Here is an 18,808-nt window from a genome sequence, read left to right on the forward strand (position 1 = left end):
AGCAGGCGAGTCACTGCTCTCACCCCCTCATTTTCAGAGGTTCTCTTTTGCTTTGGCCCCGGCGTCATGTTTTCCTGGGCAGCCAAAGCGGATGTTTGTGCAGGTGCTGGTAGGTGCAAACAGGGCTGGGGGGCATATGTGGTGAACTGCCCTTGGAAACGCCAGGGCTGGGGAGGATGTCCCTCTTGGACAGCCCTTGAGTTACCAGATGCTGCTCCTCAGCTGGCAGCCCAGCACAGGAGTGTGGTGAAGGAGCAGTAGGAGGACTTGGAATCAGAAGCAGAAAGGTAAAGTAGCATCTAAAGTAATTTGTGAACGTTTCGGTTGGTTGGCGAGGCGCTTGGCTTCGAAGCTCTTCATAATTTTTAATGAGGTGACTTAAATTGTGCAAGTTGTCCTGAATCCAAACCAAGCCTCTTGAGAGTTCCAAAGTAAAGTGGTCTTAAGGTTTTTTCCCCAGATTTCTCTTTAACCAGGCTCATACAGCAGCCTTGGCATGAATTTCTAGAAAGCTCTGGTTAGGCCAGAAAGTTACACACGGCCAGTACAGCTTATTCTGCACTTGTCTGTGACTGACTTCCATTGCAGCTTCACCGACCTTCACTTTGACTGAAGGCCACAGCCCCACTGCAACTGCATCCAGCTCTGGGATTTGCCCCCGGCCAGCAGCTCCCTGCCCCACCGTGGTTTTGTGGCTCCAGGCCCCGGTGTTTGTTGTCTATCAGCCCCTGGTCTGCGCCGGGAGCGGGGCGCACACGAACAGCGCGGGGCTGCGGCGAGAAGCACTGCCGCAAGATAAGCTGGGCAAGGAAAACACATCCATCTGTATGTCTCTTGGCCAGGGACGGAGTTTCATCTGCTGGTGTTTTCCTGGCAGAGGCTCAGCGCATAACACAATTCACCTCAGAAGCCAGATGCCTGGGAGCCAGCTCCCATTTCTGGTGAGAGAAGTCAGCCCTGGCTAGCAATGAGGGCAAGCATGAGGAGCTGGTGGCCAGAAGAACCTGGCCGAGCCCCTGTGGCAGCACAGATCTGCCTGCATGCACAGCTGTGTTCACTCCTGAACAAAAGGGCAAAGCCCACACCCTGTGAGCAGCCCCCTGCCCAGGTGTAGAGCTTTAAGCCCACGGCGTGGACACAGCAGAAACAAGTGGTCCTTGGAGGCCGTGAGCCAGAGCAGCAGCATGGAGCAGTTGGCCGCAGCCTGTGGCTCGGTGTCTGATAGCAGGTTGCTGGTGCTGTCTTGCAGCACGTTCAACCTGCCAGTTTTTCTGCAATGAAATGTCCTGGTGAGACACCCCCCACCCTTGCCTCTCTCTGATCCCCTCCAAAGCGGAGCTGAGATTGGAATGTCTCCTGATATGATTCCCTCTAGCCTAAGGGGGATTGCATTAATAAAATGCAATATGAGATGTGAAGGCACTGGGGGAGGGAGGCAGCCAGGACTGCTGGGACAAGGCTGTTAGGAACGTGCTGTGGGTCTGCTGGAAATGTCCCATCCTGTCCTTCCTCGCTTCCCCTGTCCCCTGCACTGAGCTGTGGAATTCAGGGTGTGGGTTGAGGTGTTCTTCAAGCACGTTTCTGCTCAGGGCAGCCAAACTCCTGGTCCCCCCTCTCACTCTCACTCGCTCCTCAGCAAATGGCACTGAAGCAGCAGGTTCCTCCCCCCCAGCACCTCTTTCCCGCACAGCCTGCCTGCCCCTGAGACCCTCCTACCCCTCCATATCACTCAGGCATCTCTTCGGCCTGTGCTCTTGCCTGCAGTGAGCTGAAGCCAGACAAAAAGCATGCAGTGTTCCAAAGGAGGAGCACACGGCTGTCTCTGCCTTGAGCTCAGCTCTCTGCGGTGGAGGCTGCAACTGAAAGAGCATTTCAGCAGAAGTAACCACAAACCAGTGCAGAACCAGAGTTCCCTGTGCATTTGCAGGGGCTGTTAGCCTTCCACGTGGAGGGAAGACACCATCAACTGCTTCTACAGAGGACAGAAAAGAAAGGCAAAGATATTTCCAGCCGAGAACAGATGTTGGGAGCTGCTGGGCTGGACAGTCAGTAGGGCAGAGGAGAACAATGGAGTGATTGAAATCCATGAGAGATTTTGAAGAGCTGAAACAAAGGACCCTGAATCACAGGTGGTTGTGAACTGCTTGCAGAGAGGCTGCACCATTGCTCGGGGTCTTTCAGGCTGCCATATAGGCGTCATGTCCTCGCTTGGGAACGTCGGGGATCTGGGGGAGGTAGCCTGTAGATGTAATATTGCAGTTCAAAGCAGTAGCTGTTCATGAGTTGGTGCTAACAGCCTCCTTAAAGGTCACAGATCCTCTGCCTGAGACACAGCCCCCACCCTCACTTCCATGCTCACTCGTGTGTTGCTCTGCTCAGGCTCCTCTGAGCCAGAAGTCCCCTCTGCTTGGGAGAACTGCTGGGAGCAGCTCTGGAGATGTTTGCTGTGTCTGCAGCACAGAGGAGGGAAGTGAGACCAACCAGGGAGCAGAACAGAGGGAAGCGGCCTCTGGGCAGACGTGTGGATGAGAAGGCAGTGCCAAGCCCCACTGCTGGGACAGCGCAGGTGAAACACGGAGCCCCATCAAGGCGTGATGAGCTCGCTGCAGGGCTGCACAGCAGTGCATCCCTGTGGGGGGGTGTGAGCTCGCTGCTTTAGACTCCGTGAAACAGCCTGGCAGATCCCATCAGGATAAAGGCAGCACGCTGCAGCCTTATTGCTCAGCTCCTTTCACTGCACACGAATCAAATGTGCTGTGACTGTTCTGTTGTACGCTTACGGGTTCTCTGTTGCACTGAAGGAAACAAAACAGGGTTCAGGTTTACCATCTTGCCTTGCATTAGCAGTAATTCACACTGCTCACGCTGCTGTCCTCATGATCTGAGTGTATGCTGGAGGTGTTGTAGAAGAGGTCATTTCACTAGGACTAACTGATGATTTCTGGGACACACAGGCCCTTCTTTGACTGGGTTCAATACATGTCTCCTCTTTTTGCATCGAGAGATGAGGGGAATTCCTACAAAGTAAGGTGTTCACCACTCAGTTCATTTTCCCCCAGGGAAAATGAATCCAGCTTCCATGCTCGGTACCTTTCTCCACAGGCAGCTCACAGTGGGACAGGTAAATGCAGAAATGGACTTAGACCTCTCAGGATCCATGGATGTAGCTGAGAGAAGCCTCTTTTGATGGGGAAAGGCTCTCCAAAAATGGGGAGCAGAACATTCTTGCTAATGGTCAGATGTTCTCCAGCAGCCAGGCCCTGGAGTTCAGTAGGAAACACTTGTGACATTGATGGATTAGCATTAGGAAGAGCCTTGATACCAGAAGTGGACACACACGAATGAGTTAAAACCATTTAATTGCTTTGTGAAATGTATTGAAAACTACGCCGTTCATCTGTTGAAACTTCACAGCTGTTGAGATTGCCCTCAGGGCAAACCACATCCAAGAAATGGCATGTAGATCTTGGGAGCACAAGACGTGAAAGATGAAACTGCGCTCTGTAGCGCTGCCTTTGCTTCCCCTGTAGCCACGTCTGCCATCCGCTGCTCCTCCGGCTGGACGCTCCTCAAGTCCTCCCTTTCCCATCTCTGATGAGCAAACATCAGCTGTAGAGTTGCAGTGCGTCTCTGGCATCACAGCTTCGTGGTCCCTTGGGGGAACCAGCAGTGAGTGCTGCAGAAATGTGCCCGTTTACTCATGAAAACTCTGAGTTACTTTTAGTGGTGGCAGCTTCCCTGGTTTTGTTGTGTTGGTTGCAAGTTCTGCTTGCAGAAAACTTCACAGGATAAAAGAGTGGTGCTCTGTATGGACTTGGAAGACTGAACTCAACCACTCAGCACAAGCAAAATTAGGGGCAGCCAGGGCTCAAAAACACAAACAGGACATGAGAAACTGCAACACGTACTCAGTCCTAAGTGATTCACGGGGTAATTTTGAGTAACAAACACATCGGTAAGGACTGGAGGTTTTGTTGCTCTTTTTTGGGACCATCCACAACACAAACATTGGCCAATCCACCCGACGCTTTCTTTTCCTTTGAACGCTTTGCCCAGATCCCCCAGCAGCCGTCCTGCGCCGCTCGCTGCGAACGCAGACAACGCGAATGCAGGCACAGCCACAGCGCTGCCCAGATCTGCCCATGCACGCAGTAGCTGGGCGCTCCAAGCACAGACCTGCAGCTGGGGAGGCTCTGTAGGCATCCGCTCAGTGCGACGTGGGGCAGGGATGGAAGGAAGGGCTGCGTGCAGAGCCTGGGTAAGGCTGCCTGGGAGCTGCGGGTGGCACCGAGCCCCTCAGCAGGGCTGCAGCCTGGCAGGGAGAGCGGCTGGCTGTCCGCGGTGGGGGGAAGGAGATGTGTGATGGAGGCAGAGGGCTGCATTCCTTACCTGTGAAATAACCCCTTGAAATCAAATGCGCGGGGAATTCCGAGGTCTCTGCAGCAACATTTCGGTGGTGACAGTGTGAGGATTTAAGTGAGGCGGGCTCTGCAAAGGGAGATTATTATCTGCTTTTAGACCAAGAGAGCAGTGGGAAAAATGGACCCACTTTTTGCAAACCTCGTCTTACTGATCCTGCTGCTACCTGGAAGGGACGCACAGCCCAGCGCTGAGTTACTCAGAAAGAATTGGTTTGGGGTAAATCGTTCCAGAACTATTCAGAAATTAACTGCTGTCTTTCAGATTTATAGGTCTCCTCATCCAAAATGAATTTTAAGTGTAGGCAAGCCCTAACACTTGAATTATTATGTAAGGAGGAATCTTACAGAGCAGAAGAGAAAGAGGCAGATACAAGGCTATGGAACAAGATCACATTTGGACTGAAAAACAGGCAGTAGGAAGTTTGGTCTCTGTTGGGGTGATGGCCTGCTGCAGACAGAGCCGTGCTGCACACACCAGCTCTGCTTGGGGCAACGCAGTGCAGTGCTGGTGCAGCCGGCTGCCACAGCAGGAGCAAACAGAGCTGGTGGTGCTGCTGGCTGTGGGCTGTGCACACAGAGCTGGTGGTGCTGCTGGCCGTGGGCTGTGCACACAGAGCTGGTGGTGCTGCTGGCTGTGGGCTGTGCACACAGAGCTGGTGGTGCTGCTGGCTGTGGGCTGTGCACGCTGAGCCGTCTCAGACAGCCACACTAAATTACCTCATTAGCACCGCGGCGGTAGCCGGGCTCCTCGGCGCATACCTTCCTCCCACAGCACAGAACAGCTTTGTGTCTAATTAACCAAATCAAAGGGTCCCGGAGACACAGCTTACAGAGATGCCCTCAGCTTGAAGGCCAGACGCCTTCAGAGAGCTGCTGTGTGTGTGGTGGGACCAACAAGCCCTGATTTCCTATGGCTGGATGTCTTGCATTCCCCACGCCCCCACAGTCCCCTCGTCCCCCCAGCACAAGCCCTTTCTTCTCAGGCCCTCAGGGCCTCTGCTCCCCCTCAGCAGCAGGCACGGGGCTGCCCGGAGGGCTGCGGGATGAAGGAGGGCTATGGGAAGTGGGGCTGGGGGCCGATAGGTGCGGTGCTGCCTTGCAGTGGCTTTTCGGTTACATTCTGCCAGTTTGCCAGCTGTCTGCCCCTCTCTGCTGTTCATCAGTGGGAGAAAGACAGGGAAATGCTGAATGCAAAATGCTGCTGCTCTCACCGGGATGAGTTGTGTTGTGCTCTGCGTGGAGCACAGCACCGCTGCCAGGACAAGAGCTCTTCCCGACGCTGTGGGAGGAAGGATTTTGGGGTGCTGTCTGCACAGAAGAAGAGACAAAAGTCGTTTTCAGGCAAATCCATTTGCTGGAAGTGTGGGAGCTGCGTCCCCCCCCCTGCATGCCCTGTCTGCCCTGCTCCTGCAGTGCAGGGGTGGCTTGCGTTACAAACACTTCTCTCTTCCCCCCATGCTGGAAACTTGATTCTACAAAAACACTTTCAGAGCAGCTAATTACCAACCCTGCAGTGGCTGGGCGCTCTAATTCCTGCCGGTCAGTGAACCAGCCCAAGGAGCTGCTTTTTCTAAGTTGCTGAATGTATGAACGCAGCCCTGGAGCCATAACACAGCTGAGGTTTTTTTCCCTGGACAACTTCCGGATCCATGTCAATTTTGGGAATTTCTTTCACTCACAGGGCAGAAGGAGCATCCAAAGATGCAGCAGGGAACCAGGCCTGGGAGCAGCCACAGACCTGCAGAGACACAGGAGCCGAGCTGGGTGTGATTACCAGCAGGTCGGTTTGAAGGTAAAGCTGGCTCCTGCCAGCCCGTCTGTCTGCGATCTGAGGGCTCCCTTTGGGTGTCTCGGTGCGTTCCCACCTCCCAGCAACGTCCACGCCTTCAGAGGTTTCCTTGATCTGCTGGTTTGTATCCAGAGGGCTGCTGTGAAAACTGTTGTGCTGGTCAGTGGCTGAGACCACATCACTGCTCCCCGCTCTCCTCCCTGGCTCCCTTTCTCTGTGCCCCATTTGCAGACCGCTCCTCTCCCCTTTCCAAGCCCTTCATTATCCACCTCTCCTCCGCCCACCGCCTCTCATGCAGCACAGCCCGGCTCCACTGCCCGTTGCCAGCAAGCCCCTTCACGTTCTGCTCCTGCAAAGTCAAACCGGGTCACGGAGCAGACAGAGCTGCGGTCAGTGGCTCTGCGGAGGCAGATGCCATCACACAAATGTATCCTCCTGTGCTGCACGCCCGCCCGTCAGCACAGGCTCGGCTACATCTCCACGGGCCTTTCCCACAGGGGCAGCTGAAGCACGTCGGGGGCTGAGCAGCGTGCCTGTGCGGCAGGGGTGGGCTGTGCCGGCCTGGGGAACGAGCCTAGGGCCGGCCCCGCGCTGCGGGCTGCCGGGCGGCTCCGGGTGAGGCCAGACCGACGGCAGCGCCTGCAGCTCCCTCCCTGTTCGCCAGGGGGCGCCGCGGCGCCCGAGCCCGAGAGCGGCAGCGCCCCCTGGCGGGCCAGACGGGGCCCAGGCGGCGCAGCTCGGGACGCACGGCTTCGGACGACGGCAGTGAGCGTGCGCAAGGAGTCACGTGGGAGGAGGGGCCGTTCTTAAGGCGGCGCGCGTGGGAGCCTGGGCAGAACGCAGCGGGGATGGCGCGGGGCGGTCGGAGCAGCAGGTCGTGGCCCGCGGCGCCGCCGGCACCCGCCAGGTACGGGCTGGGGCGGGAGGGACTGTCTGTCCGCCCGCGTCCGCCCGGCTCTCTGACTCTGCTCTGTTCCGCAGCGCGGCCCCAGCGGCCCCGGCGCCCGCGGCGCAGCCGGCACAGCCCGGGCTGATGGCGCAGATGGCGAGCACTGCGGCGGGGGTGGCCGTGGGCTCCGCCGTGGGGCACGTCGTGGGCAGCGCCCTCACCGGAGCCTTCAGCGGCTCCTCCGAACCGCCCAAAGCGGCGGTGCCCGCGCAGGTAGGAGCCGGGCCGGCGGGCGGGGTGACCTTGTGCCGCCCTTGTGCGGGGCCGCGCCGCTGCGGGACGGCCTGAGAGCCCGGAGCTGCGGCTCACCGCGTCGCGCCCGCCCGCAGGAGCCCCGGCAGCAGCCCGCTTTGCAGCCGCAGTCCCCGTACGGGCCGTGCCACTACGAGATGAAGCAGTTCCTGGAGTGCGCTACCAACCAGCAGGACCTGACCTTGTGCGAGGGCTTCAGCGAGGCCCTGAAACAGTGCAAGTACAGCAACGGTGAGCGCGTGCTGACCCCGATGGGGGGCTGCTGTCAGGACAGGGGCTAAGTGGGCGCAAAGGTAGCAGAGCAGCCTGCTGTGTGGCCGCAGGCCTTCTGTTTGGCAGTGGTTCTGCCCTGTGAGTGCCCTTCCTGTGCCCTGGAATGCTGCAGGGAGCTGGGAAGGGCAGGGGGTTGCCCTCACTGCCCCTCGGGGGGGGTCACACAGGTGCTCCCCTCTTGTTGCCCTGAGAACCGTGCTGCTGTTAGTGCACTGCTTCCTAATGCCTTCTGAGTTTGTTACTGGCAGATTTCAGTGACTGTGTCTCAGCTTAGGCTGATCTACTTATGTTGGAGAGCATTTGCTAATTGCTGCTGACCTTGTGCTTTCTCCCCTGCAGGTGTTTCTTCTCTCCTGTGAAGAATCTGCTCCCCTGTAGGAAGGAGAAGAGCTGGTGTAGAGCCGTGTTGCCTGCAGGGAGTGAAGGAAGGACGGACAGGTGCTGAGCTGAGGGAACGGCTGGGAGAGGAGCCCTCTAGTGGTCCTTCACTTCTGGACTAGTAGGGAAGGAAAAGAACAGTTGAGGCTGTGGAAATTAGTGCTCTATTTATCATGGAGAAATAAAGAAGCTTATTTGGAAGTACTACCTGTGCATGTTCCTTATTTAACACGACGGTTGAAATCAAGCTGGCTAAATATTACTTGTTAACTGCTTACAGGGCGAGGCACGTGTTTGCATAACTTCTGCAGACAGGAGCTGCAGCCCAGCTGGAACTGTACCTGTGTGACTTGGTGAAAGTAGATAGCACAGCTGGGATGGGGTTGGCAGTGCTGCAGACAGAGCAGAGGCTGGAAAGGTGATAGGAGATGTCCTGCAGTGCTTCAGAAGTGTTTGCATGGATAACCTTCCTGAGGAGCTGTTCTGACGAGCTGGCAAGGTGTGACCTGTGTGACTGGGATGTGTTTGGCTGCTCTTGCTTAGTGTGTTATGCAATGTTCTCAAGGTCATCAGCATCGAGTGGAGTTCAGGGCTGCTTTCTATTTACAGTCGTGGCAGCAGAACAAGTCTCATTACTGCTGCCTGCATGCTGTCTTTGGGAGATTCTGGTTCTTACCTGAGATCACTCCATATTCTTTATTACACAGCAGTGAGAGTGTAACAATTTCAAATACTTGACCTGTGAGCTTTCACGTCAGAGTGGATCTGGAAACTCTGCTGACCTCCAGCTGCTGAACGCTGAGCAATTTCTGGGCCTTGCTGGAGTTTGGAGTTGTGGAGAAGTCCAGATGGAGATACTTCAAGTTGGCTGCAGTGTTTGAAGGTGCTGCCCCTTTCAAATGTCAGAGCCTAGATGCTTGGTAGTAGACGGTGTCCTGAGCTGCCCCTATCCTCTCCCAGTGGTGCCTTGTGCTCTTCTGAGAGACAGCCAACCTCAGTTCTGCACTGCAGCTCTGGCTGCTGCCTGAATTCACCTGTTAGAGCCAGAACAGCGGTGGAGCTGTGCAGAGGGCTGTGATGTGGAGCAGAGCTGTCCCATGGGTGGTGTGTGAGGGGAGCCATGCCTGCACCATCAGCTCCCATGGAGATGAGATGGGTGCCTGGCCCTTGCCTGCTAGCTCAGAGTAGTGTTTCCCCTCCTTCCCCAGTAAGGATTCATAGCAGATAGCTGCAGTGCTTTCTCTTCCTGACAGAATAGGAAAAGTGAATTAATCTCACTAAAACCTGAACTCAACGCTTGTAACTGGGACAGGAGGCTCCGCTGTGAGAAGTTCCCTGCCTCAGACGCTTTTAATGTGAGCTTGTTTCTGTGCAGCCTGCCAATAACTACTGGCTGAGAGCCCTCTTGGAAGCTGCATCATGGTTTCCAGGTGGTGATGAGGTTTCCCTGGTGTGTGGGAGTTACCTGAAATGCTGTGCAACGCTGCCCGCTCTGAAGCAGACCCCTCGTGGTGCAGTGGCTGAGCTGCGCCACCTCACTGAGAGCTTACATCTCTGGTGAGGATGCAGCACTGCCTTTCACAGCTTACTGGCAAATTCAGATGTGGTGCTTTCTGCTTTGCTCAAGTTCATCTGCACCCCACATCACTCACAAGATCAAAACAGTCTGCAGAGAGGGATGTGGTGAAGAAGGTTCAGAGGTATTTCCTTGGCAAATTAGTGCTACAAAGAGGATGTACTGAGGTCGAGAGGGGGGAGGTACGCTTTATCTGCATTTTGGGATAGCCTGCAACTCTCATGCAACCTGTTACCCTTGGCTGCTTCTTTAAGGGAGAATGTCTGTCCCGGTGGTGATCACTGCTCACGCGCTGCTTGGTGCCTTCTGTCCCAAACTGGCACTTCTTCAGGTGAGCAGCGAGGATCAGGGTGCAGCACTGCAGGTTCACCACCTCCTGGCAGTTGGCTGTAAGCACAGAATGAGATCTGTGTGATTGCCGTGGATCCAGGCCCCCACCAACACAGCTGGGAGCTGCCTGGTCGCAGTCAGCAAAGCTGAGGTCCCTGCATGGCCTTCCAGCAGCACTCTGAGCTGCAGCATTACAGGCCATCCTGCCGGTGGGTGATGCTGGAAATGCTTCAGCTTAGGAGCTGGGATGAGCATTCTGATTCTGCAAAACTATTCTGCTTCGTGAAATACCTACGTCCTTTAACTTGGTCTCCTTAAATCAGAGTAGGAAATATCTAAGAGCTCTGTCTCTTGCTGTTCCGCTTCCAAGAACTTGTCCAGGTCACAAGGGGAAGGAGTTAAATCTCAGCTGAGTCATTCTGGATGGTTTGGCCATGAACTTTCACCCAGTGTCACTACAGAAAACCGCCAGGGCTGACCAACGTCAGCAGTCAGTGCTGGGCATCCAGCTCAAATAGCAGAGGGAGCAAAAGCTTTGGACCACGTGCATCTGGCAGCTTCAGCAGTGAGTGCTTCAGGTCAGGCAAAGGCTGCCCGCCAAGTGTGGGAATGTCAGCACAGCCTGCTCGTTCCTTGCCCTGCTGCATGTGCTTGCGCTCCGAAGCTGAGGGCCAGGATTAGAGCAAGGGGAGCCCTCCCATGAACCCGGGAGCAGAGGGGCTGTGCTGGCAGCTGTCATTGCCCAGTGATTTTTTGGCTCCATTCAGACCAGCAAAGTCCCCGCTGGCAAGATCTCAGAGCTGCAAGGCTGGAAATGTGCAGTGAGGACAACCTGGGGCCGTTCCACCACTCATGATCTTGGCTGCTGCTCAGTAACCAACCCCTTGCTCGGCCTCCCTTCCTGCAGGTAGCTTAACTCTGTGGCATGGCTTTCCTGTGTGACTCATCGTGCAGGGCTTAAATGTGTCCATCATCCTTTTTTTTATAATAAATAAATAGGTAAAGGATGCTGATGTGCTCTGGTAGAGCTCTTATGCCCTACTCCCTGACCTCTGCACTGCTGTGCACATAGTTCTCTCTCCAGGGGGCTGCTGCCAGGCACCAAGAGCTGAATCAAAGGCGGTGTTTTCCCCACGTACGCTGCCTGCGAGCAAACACAGCACACACAGCGCTTGCCAGAGATGTGTGGGCTGCTCGTGCTGGGCGCCGTCCTGCAGGAGGTGGAGGTAACAAAATGTGCAGCAGCTGCATCTTCCACTGAGTTTCCAGATGTTGCCATATAGATGCTTCCCCAGCAGTGCTTGCAGGTGCTGTAGCATCATCCCCTTTTCCTGTGGAGATGCCAAGATGTGCAGGTGAAATCCTGTCCCACAGCTTGGCTGCAGAGCACCTGAATGGTGGGAACCAGTACTGATGCCATTCCAGGGAGTGATCTGCAGAGCTGTGCTGTGTCCCAGGGCCACGGACAAATTGCTTTTCTCCACATCTCCCCTCCTCACACAGAGAAAGGTCCTGAAAGGGTGCAGAGGGTGCATGTGGGCAGAGCTGTGCTCACCGCTCTGTTTATCTCACTTTTCCCACGAGGAACTGTGAAGCCACAGAGCAGAGCGTAAGGCTGATCAGCAGTAGCCTCAGAGCTGGGGCTGGTGGTGCTGCAGCTCTCACTACTGGGCTAGCCTAAAACCTTGTTTTCCTGTGACCTTGGTTTCCAGATCAAACATCTGAGTGCTCACATCCGTTTTAAGTGATGCCTCACTGTGCTGCAGGTTGCAGCAGCTGCTGCTGTACCAGGCTATGGAGGACTCATCTTTCCCCTTCGGGGGGTACAGCACAGGTCTTGTGAGCACTCACATGTGAGCCAGTGGATGACTGGGACAAGGAGGGTTGTTTGGGTTCCCCTGGGCCACGTTCCAAGGCACCAGGACGGTTCCCGTGCTAGCACTTGGTATTTCTGCTCTCAGGGAGGTGATTTAGAGAGCAGCATGTGTCTGGAGAGTCCCTGGAGTAAGCAGAACAAGCACAGAGAGCATGTTCCTGTAAATAAAAAGCTGCTTATTAAAGGAAATTGCCCCCTTGCTCCAGCATTAGCACCCCTGCCCTGTGGCCTCAGCCTTGTGCTGAAGGCAGCTTGGTGGGAAGCTGGAGCAGATGGTGAAGCATTATGAAGGAGCTTTGCCCCCTGCCCCCAGGGCCGCGGCTGCCTGCTCGCAGGCTTTTCTCCTGCTTCTGAATGCAGGGAACAGGGAACAGACCGGGGCCCCTCTTTAGCTGAGAGGCCTCGAGTGACCCCACGCCACCGGGCAGACCGCAGCACGGTGGTGCCTGCAGCCTCCCGCCCCCTGGATGCGGTCTGAAGCAGCGACGCGACATGGACAAAGCCATGCTGCAGGACGAGGCCGGCTGGTGCCGACAGCTCTCGGTGGAGCTGTTTCACACCGTTCTGCGCGCTGGGCGGGCGGTACCTCTGTGCGAGGTGCAAAACAAGGGGCTGCCTCCTGTCTCCGCTGCCGGCAGGGCATGGCGCTCACCCTCTCCTATGTGCTGCTCGCCTTCCTCACCCTGCTGCTCCTGTCCTGGGGTAAGTGCCTGCTCTGTTCTCTCTCCCTGGTGGGAAGCACTGGGACTGTCCCACTTCAGCCCTTTCGCTGGTTTGGGTTTTTTTGGGGTGGATGTTGCTTTGAAACCATTACTCCCTCGCACTGCTTGTGATCCCGTTATGCCGGGTCTCTTCAGAGCCTACTGAAATCGAGGCAAAAAAGAACAAACAGCTCCTGATGTATTTTGAAAAAGTTTCTGGATGCTGAACAGAGAGATGGACAGAAACACCCAGTGGCACTTAACGTGCAGGAGCTTGAGAACATCCGTTTGTTGGACATGATCTACTGTGCTAATAGCCAAAAAGAAAATCAGACTGCGAGGCTGTGACAGTCCCTGGGGTGAAATGTTCCCTACTGCTTCCCCACTGCTTATTCATCTCTTGAAATCTTACCTTCTGCAGAGTCATTACTGTCTGGTAGCGCTGGGTAGGAGCTGTGCTCAGCAATGCTTCCTGTTGTTTCTGAGTGGGAATGCACAGGCCACAGTAACTGGGGAGGGGTCCTGAGGCTTTAGGGACCACTGAGCATGCAGATGATTCCCAGGCTTCCTGTGGCTCTGTTGGAGCTAGGGAGAGAGGTTTAGGGCCAGGAATTTCAGTCAGTGCATCCGTGTGCCCTGTGAACCCCCAGAGAGATGAAGGTGGTAGGGCAGCTGTCAGGCCTGCATCAAGGGGCACTTGCACAATAGCTGAAGCAATCACTATGGTGTGGAATGGAGTGAGAGTGACTGTTCCCTGCCCAGGAGCAGGAACTGGAGCTCAGGACAGATTTCCAGCTCTTATTTTCTGTTTTAGGTTCAGGGATTCTCAAGAGTCAAGTGGTTCTTGTGACAGTAGGAGAGCCCGTGTCGATGGAGTGTCCTTTCCACAAGTACAACAGCACTAGCAATCCATTCTATGAGATCCTCTGGAGCCATAGGAATGACTTGAGAAGGGTCCTGCAATTTAGGATGACACGCTCCAATCAGTCCTGTGTGTATGACAGCAAAGGCCGCTTCAGCGGCGCTCTGGATTTTGGAAGCAGCATGAGCTTTCTCAACATCTCAACCGTGCTTATGAATGACACTGGCCCTTACTTCTGCTATGTGAAGATAGGGAACAGCGATCCGACTACAAAGATGATTTTCCTGCTCGTGAGAGGTGAGTCCGGCTCTTTCTTTCAACACTGCACTCTTGTGTCCCTCAGAACTGTGGTCCTCTCCAGTCTGAGTGGTTTCACAAAGCCCCTGGGAAGTGTTAGCACTGTTGAATTGAGCTCGGTGGACAAGGGACCCGGCCACCCCTATGAACCTCTTTTCTTTGCAGGTCAGCAGCCCTGGGCGGCCCCTGGGGACCTCAGCTACTCTGCACTTCAGGGCAGTAAAGTCACCTTGGATTGTGATTTCCCCACTAACCTGACTGGCAACTTCACAGACCTCTTTTGGCTGCACAAACGAGACCAGAGCCCATCCCAACTCATAGCATGGCACCTCAGGTCCAGTTTCCAGGTTGAGAACGGCAGCATTGGAAGTCGTTTCCAGAGCTCATTAGATCTGGAAAATCACCGGAGCCGTCTCACCATTACTGGGTTGGAAGAGGAGGACAGTGGCTGCTACCAGTGTGAGAGAGGCCTGGGAGAGCCGTCTGGCGGGCAGAGAGGGAGGGGAACCAACCTCACTGTGAAAGGTGAGTGTGTTTCCAGGGACCTCATGGGGCAAGTGGAAATCCTTCTGTGCCTCTTAGCCTTTCTATGTCAGTCACTCCATCTCATCTATGGGTTCAGTGACAGGATGGGTGTGAGTTTTCTCATCTCACTGTGCAGGGTGCTCCTCATCTAGGACACATCTCACTGTGCAGGGTGCTCCTCATTCACCTTGCCACCACCCTGTTTGGGGAGCTGGGGGAGTGCAGGTAGGCAAGAGCTGGAGCTGCATCTGCAGCACACTTGCACCTGCATTGCCTGAGGGGGCTGGCAGCCCAAAGTACAAGCTGCTGTTATGGTGCAATGGCAAGGCTTTGCAAAGTCACAGAACATCAGTGCAAGATGCACAGATATATTTAAAGCACCCACACAACCACAGAAGTTCATCTGCGAGGTTGTGTGCCTGTTGCTGCAGATGTTATCTGTAAAAGCTGTTGATCGCTGGTGATGTGACTCTTCCATGAACAAATTGAATCTGTACCTAATGACAACATAGATTTTTAATGCATGCAGTTTAGTGTGCAAAGCATCTTTTATCCAGTGTAACTCAGTCACAAAACCCGGCCCGGCCAATTAACACGGTTAGTTAAAATTACACAGTAATTTGGGCTCACCATGACTCACCTGATAAATATATGATGTGAGGATAAAAGATGACCCTGTCTTGAGCTGTGAGACGTGCCATGTCTGTGCTGATTTGGAGCCAAAAGAAATGCGACTCATATTTCAGAAGACATTCTTAAAAGTTAGGCTGGTTCCTTTCTGCATCCTCATGCTGAGAGAAGCCCCCTGCATGACAGGATGGGCACAGCCTGCCTGCTCCATGCTGTTAGCCTTTTTTTCTTCAGTGTCTTACTCGCGTTTCCGAGCTGCAGAGGTCAGAGCCTGCTGCGTTTTCACTGAAACCACAAACCCACTTGCAGGTTTGCACACCCCAGGAGATATTACAATATGAACAGCACAAGTACCAGCTTGCGTTCTCCTTTCTAGGCTCTTCATCTGTCCTGCTGGTGTGTTTGAGGAGCGCTGCGTTTGCTGCGATTGCTCTGTGCTTGTATGTTCTGTGTAAGTAATACTGGGCAAGGAACACATCTCCACCCAGACAACACCTCACACCTTACAGGGGCAGTGGCCAGCTCTGTGAGAACGCTGGCTCTTCAGCAGCATGGCCTGGTCCAGTCCCTCCTCTGATTTATGTTGCCCTCTGCTGACACCTCACTGCATGCCCTGTGGTCTCAGCCAGGTGTGATGCACTGGGAACAGCAGTGACTCATCTGAGTGACACTACATCATCAGGTCACTGCTCTCCCGTGCTGTCACTGGGAGGAGTGCAGCAGGAGGCTGAAGGCTTCTCCAAGCCCTGATAAAATATCTTTTGGCAGTTAGCATGATGCAGGATTCAGCCAAAGGAACTGCCTTTGGACTGTAAGGAGTAAAGCGGACCTTTATAGTGGGGAAAAAACTGTCAGCAAAAAACCTTTGTGATCTGCCTCTGTGAGCAGAGACTGCAGTATAACTCATTTGTGCTATTTCAGCATGGGCTGCTTCTGCAGAGCTGTGAATCCTCTCTGCTCTGTTTCAGGCAGGTGTTATGTCCAGCTGAGGAGACAGAACACCTTGGCAGATGGTCTGCATCCCCACTGTGGGCCTTCAGAGACCACGGGCAGGGAGACCACGAGCAGGGAAGCCATCTACGTCAGCACTGGCAGCACGGAGTACAGCGTGAGTGTGGCCCCAGGCATCGCAGAGCTCTGCAGGCAGCCAAAGCCCAGGGATTGCTGATTCCCCGCTGCAGTGGTACAGGAGCTGGTGGCCAGGAGCCCTGAGGAGGAAGCTGTGGCCATGCTCCTGCCTTGCATGCGGGACAGCAGCAGATGTGAGGTTCCTCTGCTGCCATGGGGTAACCAAGGCCGTTTTGTTTGTTCACAGCTCCTCACTTTCCCAGGAAGGAACCCTGCAGCAGGGGACGTGGGACAAAGATGACAGCCCAGAAGGGCCCAGCAGGACACAGGGATCTGTGCTGCACATGCTGTGTTCATGGCACCATGGATAATTCTTCTCCATTGTGTATCATGCAAAGGTCTCTAGCAAACTCCTCTCTCCTTCAGCAGTTGTTTCTCCTGTTCAATTAAATCCTCTTGAGAGCAAACCCTGTGAATGTTTGTTCAGTTTCTGCTGTACTTGGCTGTTTTGGCTCCTGGTGGAACTGGCTTTTGGCTACTGTGCATCTAGCCTAGCTCAGACAAAATCTTGCACCACCCTCTAGGGCTGTTACCACCTGCCAGACACAGCCACATCCTCCTCCCATGGAGGAAATGCTCGGCTGTTTTTTGGGGTGGAGCAACGCCTACATGGCAGCTTTTCTTGCTGAAGGAGGGAGGGAGAGGTGCTGTTGTCTCTGTTCTTACCGCTGTCCCCTCAAGAATGCAAAATTGGAGCAGGGAATAAAGCACCAATTCTCACTGTCGTTGCCAAACCAGCTGCTTGGGCAGCTGTGGTGCTGCATCAGTCAGTGCCTCTGGGCTCAGCTGATGCATGGCACAAGGCAGAAGAGGTGAAGGCCTTCCGAAACAAGCCTCTATTGTTGTGACCTTGGTTTTGTAATCAAATCTCTCTGTGGTTGATGAAATCACATCAAGATGATTGTGCTGCTTTTGTGTAAGGTGGTATTTGGGTTTCCTCTGCCACCTCACAATTTCCTCTGATATGTGCTGGCTGTGGCAGAGCACCACAGCGCTCTGTGCCCATGCTGATGAGGCTGCTGCTCTCAGCAGGGTGTTTCATAACCAGTTGGGTATTTCTGTTCCTCGTGGGATGCATCCAGAAAAACCCTGCCTCCACTCCACTTTGGAGTACCCTGCTGCCTCCTGTGCTGCAGACACACCATGCTTTGAGGTGGTCATGTTACAGTGGCTCTGAGGAGCATCGGCCATCACTTTTCACTCTTGTTTTTCTCTCACTCCTCCCCAGGGAGACTGTGTCACAGAAAATTGGTCAAGGTCACATAGAGGGAAGTCAATGCTTTTGTTAGACAAACTGATATAGAAGGTGGAAAAAATAGATAAGCCGTTGGGCACGTGAGCCCCTGCTGAGAGCACCGCAGCGTGTCACCATAGTATCTGGTTTGTTGTGCCACACCTGTCCATCTCTGGGACCAAAGATGCAGTGCCAGGGTGGCCTAACAAGACAGGACCCTTCCCAGATCTCATGGCTCTGTTTTCCCTCCCTCACAGCCAGAGCACAACTAGGGCTGTGTGGAGAACTTGCAATCATCTCTTGGGCTTGGAGATGCCTTGGGAGCTGGGCTGCAGAGTCTTCTTGCGCTGTGGTGGTGGTAGACATGTGGGCCTTCATCCCTGTTGACTCTGGCAGCTTTTTGCTTTTCCAATCTGTAGTCCTTCTGCAGTGGGCACCAATTGTGCAGCAGCCAGAGCCCCTGAAACCATGTCCCTCTGGTAGGCTGATCAGGGTTCAGTGTTGACCCCACTCTGTACCCTGTTTCTGGGGAGGGCTGCATGTCTAAGGATGTGACTGGAAGTGAAGATGCATTGGGACCCTCACCCCAATGATTACAGCCCGACTGCTAAAACTCCGTTGCAGCAAATAGAGCAGTGCGGTGAGCTGGAGTCCCCCAGCCCCTTGTGTCATTTACATATGCCTCACCAGCACAAGCAGCACACACAGTAACCCGGGCTTGTGCAGCACTGCAGTCTGTCTCAAAACAGCCTCCAGTCCTCTGCTCCTGGATCCTACCATGGTCCTGGGCTTCATGCTCCTGTTGCTGGTGGGGACAGCAGGGTCAGGTAAGATCAGCAGCATAGCTGCACTGACACTGGGGATTGCAGGCAGGACTGAGCTTTGCACAGGGGACCATCAGCTAAGAAGGGCAGTTTGTTCCAAGCATGGAGTGACCGGTGGGTCTGGGCAATGGGGATGCCTCATGGGGGTAGGGGAATGTTTTGAGGCTGGGGGTGTCAGGACACAGCTCCGTATCAGTAACCACATCCTTGGTGTGCACAGCCTGCAGGGCCCAGCCGGTGCTGACCCAGCCAGCTGCCGTGCAGGTGCTGCCTGGGGAGACTGCCCAGCTGTCCTGTGTCCTCAGCCCCCAGTACAACATCAGCGACTTTGGCATCACCTGGTACCAGCAGCGCCCAGGGCAGGCCCTAAGGTACCTGCTCTACTACAACTCGGAGCGAGACAAGCACAAGCCCGCCAGGATTCCTGATCGCTTCTCTGCTACCAAAGACCTTGCCCTCAATGCCTGCATCCTCATCATTGCTGCTGCCCAGGAGGAAGACAACGGTCGCTATTTCTGCTCATTGCCCCTCACCACCAACTGGCTGTAGAAAGAAGCAGGGAGCAAACCCAGCTAGCTCACCCCACACAAATATGATGCGATGCTGTCAGCAGACAGAATGGCAGCCGCAGAAAGAACGGAAAAGGCCTCTCTGCAGGCTGAGGCTCTGGCGCGGTTTAATAATGGTGATAAATGTAATCAGTACAATAAATGTAATAAAGATTTGTCCTCACACGCTGTTTAGTCTCTAGATAGCCTCGCAC

General features: G+C 54.6%; 3 protein-coding genes across 4 annotated transcripts; all 3 read left to right on the forward strand.

Annotated features, from left to right (window-relative positions):
• Window positions 1-7,043: 7,043 nt before the first annotated feature.
• Window positions 7,044-8,266, forward strand: CHCHD10 (coiled-coil-helix-coiled-coil-helix domain containing 10). Its single transcript, XM_052689341.1, has 4 exons — window positions 7,044-7,117; window positions 7,192-7,372; window positions 7,489-7,642; window positions 8,024-8,266. Exons 1-4 carry the CDS (start codon window positions 7,059-7,061, stop codon window positions 8,041-8,043), a joined length of 414 nt encoding a protein of 137 aa, XP_052545301.1. The 5' UTR covers window positions 7,044-7,058; the 3' UTR covers window positions 8,044-8,266.
• Window positions 8,267-10,959: 2,693 nt separating this feature from the next.
• LOC128083786 (uncharacterized) lies at window positions 10,960-18,472 on the forward strand. 2 transcript variants are annotated; one of them, XM_052689333.1, is made up of 7 exons: window positions 10,960-12,546; window positions 13,360-13,704; window positions 13,870-14,229; window positions 15,236-15,310; window positions 15,828-15,967; window positions 16,175-18,048; window positions 18,351-18,472. In XM_052689333.1, the coding sequence occupies exons 1-6, from the start codon at window positions 12,312-12,314 to the stop codon at window positions 16,226-16,228; spliced, it is 1,209 nt and encodes a 402-aa protein (XP_052545293.1). In that variant the 5' UTR covers window positions 10,960-12,311; the 3' UTR covers window positions 16,229-18,048; window positions 18,351-18,472. The 2 variants fall into 2 exon arrangements, with proteins under 2 accessions (XP_052545293.1, XP_052545292.1); XM_052689332.1 differs by having other exon boundaries at window positions 15,828-18,048.
• Window positions 18,000-18,594, forward strand: VPREB3 (V-set pre-B cell surrogate light chain 3). The gene is made up of 2 exons (XM_052690026.1): window positions 18,000-18,048; window positions 18,266-18,594. Exons 1-2 carry the CDS (start codon window positions 18,000-18,002, stop codon window positions 18,592-18,594), a joined length of 378 nt encoding a protein of 125 aa, XP_052545986.1.
• Window positions 18,595-18,808: the final 214 nt, after the last annotated feature.

This window comes from Tympanuchus pallidicinctus, unplaced genomic scaffold (genome assembly GCF_026119805.1).
Source record: "Tympanuchus pallidicinctus isolate F22 unplaced genomic scaffold, pur_lepc_1.0 scaffold25, whole genome shotgun sequence".
Taxonomy (NCBI): Eukaryota; Metazoa; Chordata; class Aves; order Galliformes; family Phasianidae; genus Tympanuchus; species Tympanuchus pallidicinctus.

Bases quoted from the DNA above. Each gene is read 5' to 3' on its own strand.
- CHCHD10 (XM_052689341.1), top strand. From the start codon at position 7,059: ATGGCGCGGGGCGGTCGGAGCAGCAGGTCGTGGCCCGCGGCGCCGCCG. The intron at 7,118-7,191 runs GTACGGGCTGGG...TCTGTTCCGCAG, and splicing joins GCGCCGCCGGCACCCGCCAG to CGCGGCCCCAGCGGCCCCGG. The intron at 7,373-7,488 runs GTAGGAGCCGGG...GCCCGCCCGCAG, and splicing joins AAGCGGCGGTGCCCGCGCAG to GAGCCCCGGCAGCAGCCCGC.
- LOC128083786 (XM_052689332.1), top strand. From the start codon at position 12,312: ATGCGGTCTGAAGCAGCGACGCGACATGGACAAAGCCATGCTGCAGGA. The intron at 12,547-13,359 runs GTAAGTGCCTGC...TTTCTGTTTTAG, and splicing joins CCTGCTGCTCCTGTCCTGGG to GTTCAGGGATTCTCAAGAGT. The intron at 15,311-15,827 runs GTAAGTAATACT...GCTCTGTTTCAG, and splicing joins TCTGTGCTTGTATGTTCTGT to GCAGGTGTTATGTCCAGCTG.
- VPREB3 (XM_052690026.1), top strand. From the start codon at position 18,000: ATGGTCCTGGGCTTCATGCTCCTGTTGCTGGTGGGGACAGCAGGGTCA. The intron at 18,049-18,265 runs GTAAGATCAGCA...TGGTGTGCACAG, and splicing joins GGTGGGGACAGCAGGGTCAG to CCTGCAGGGCCCAGCCGGTG.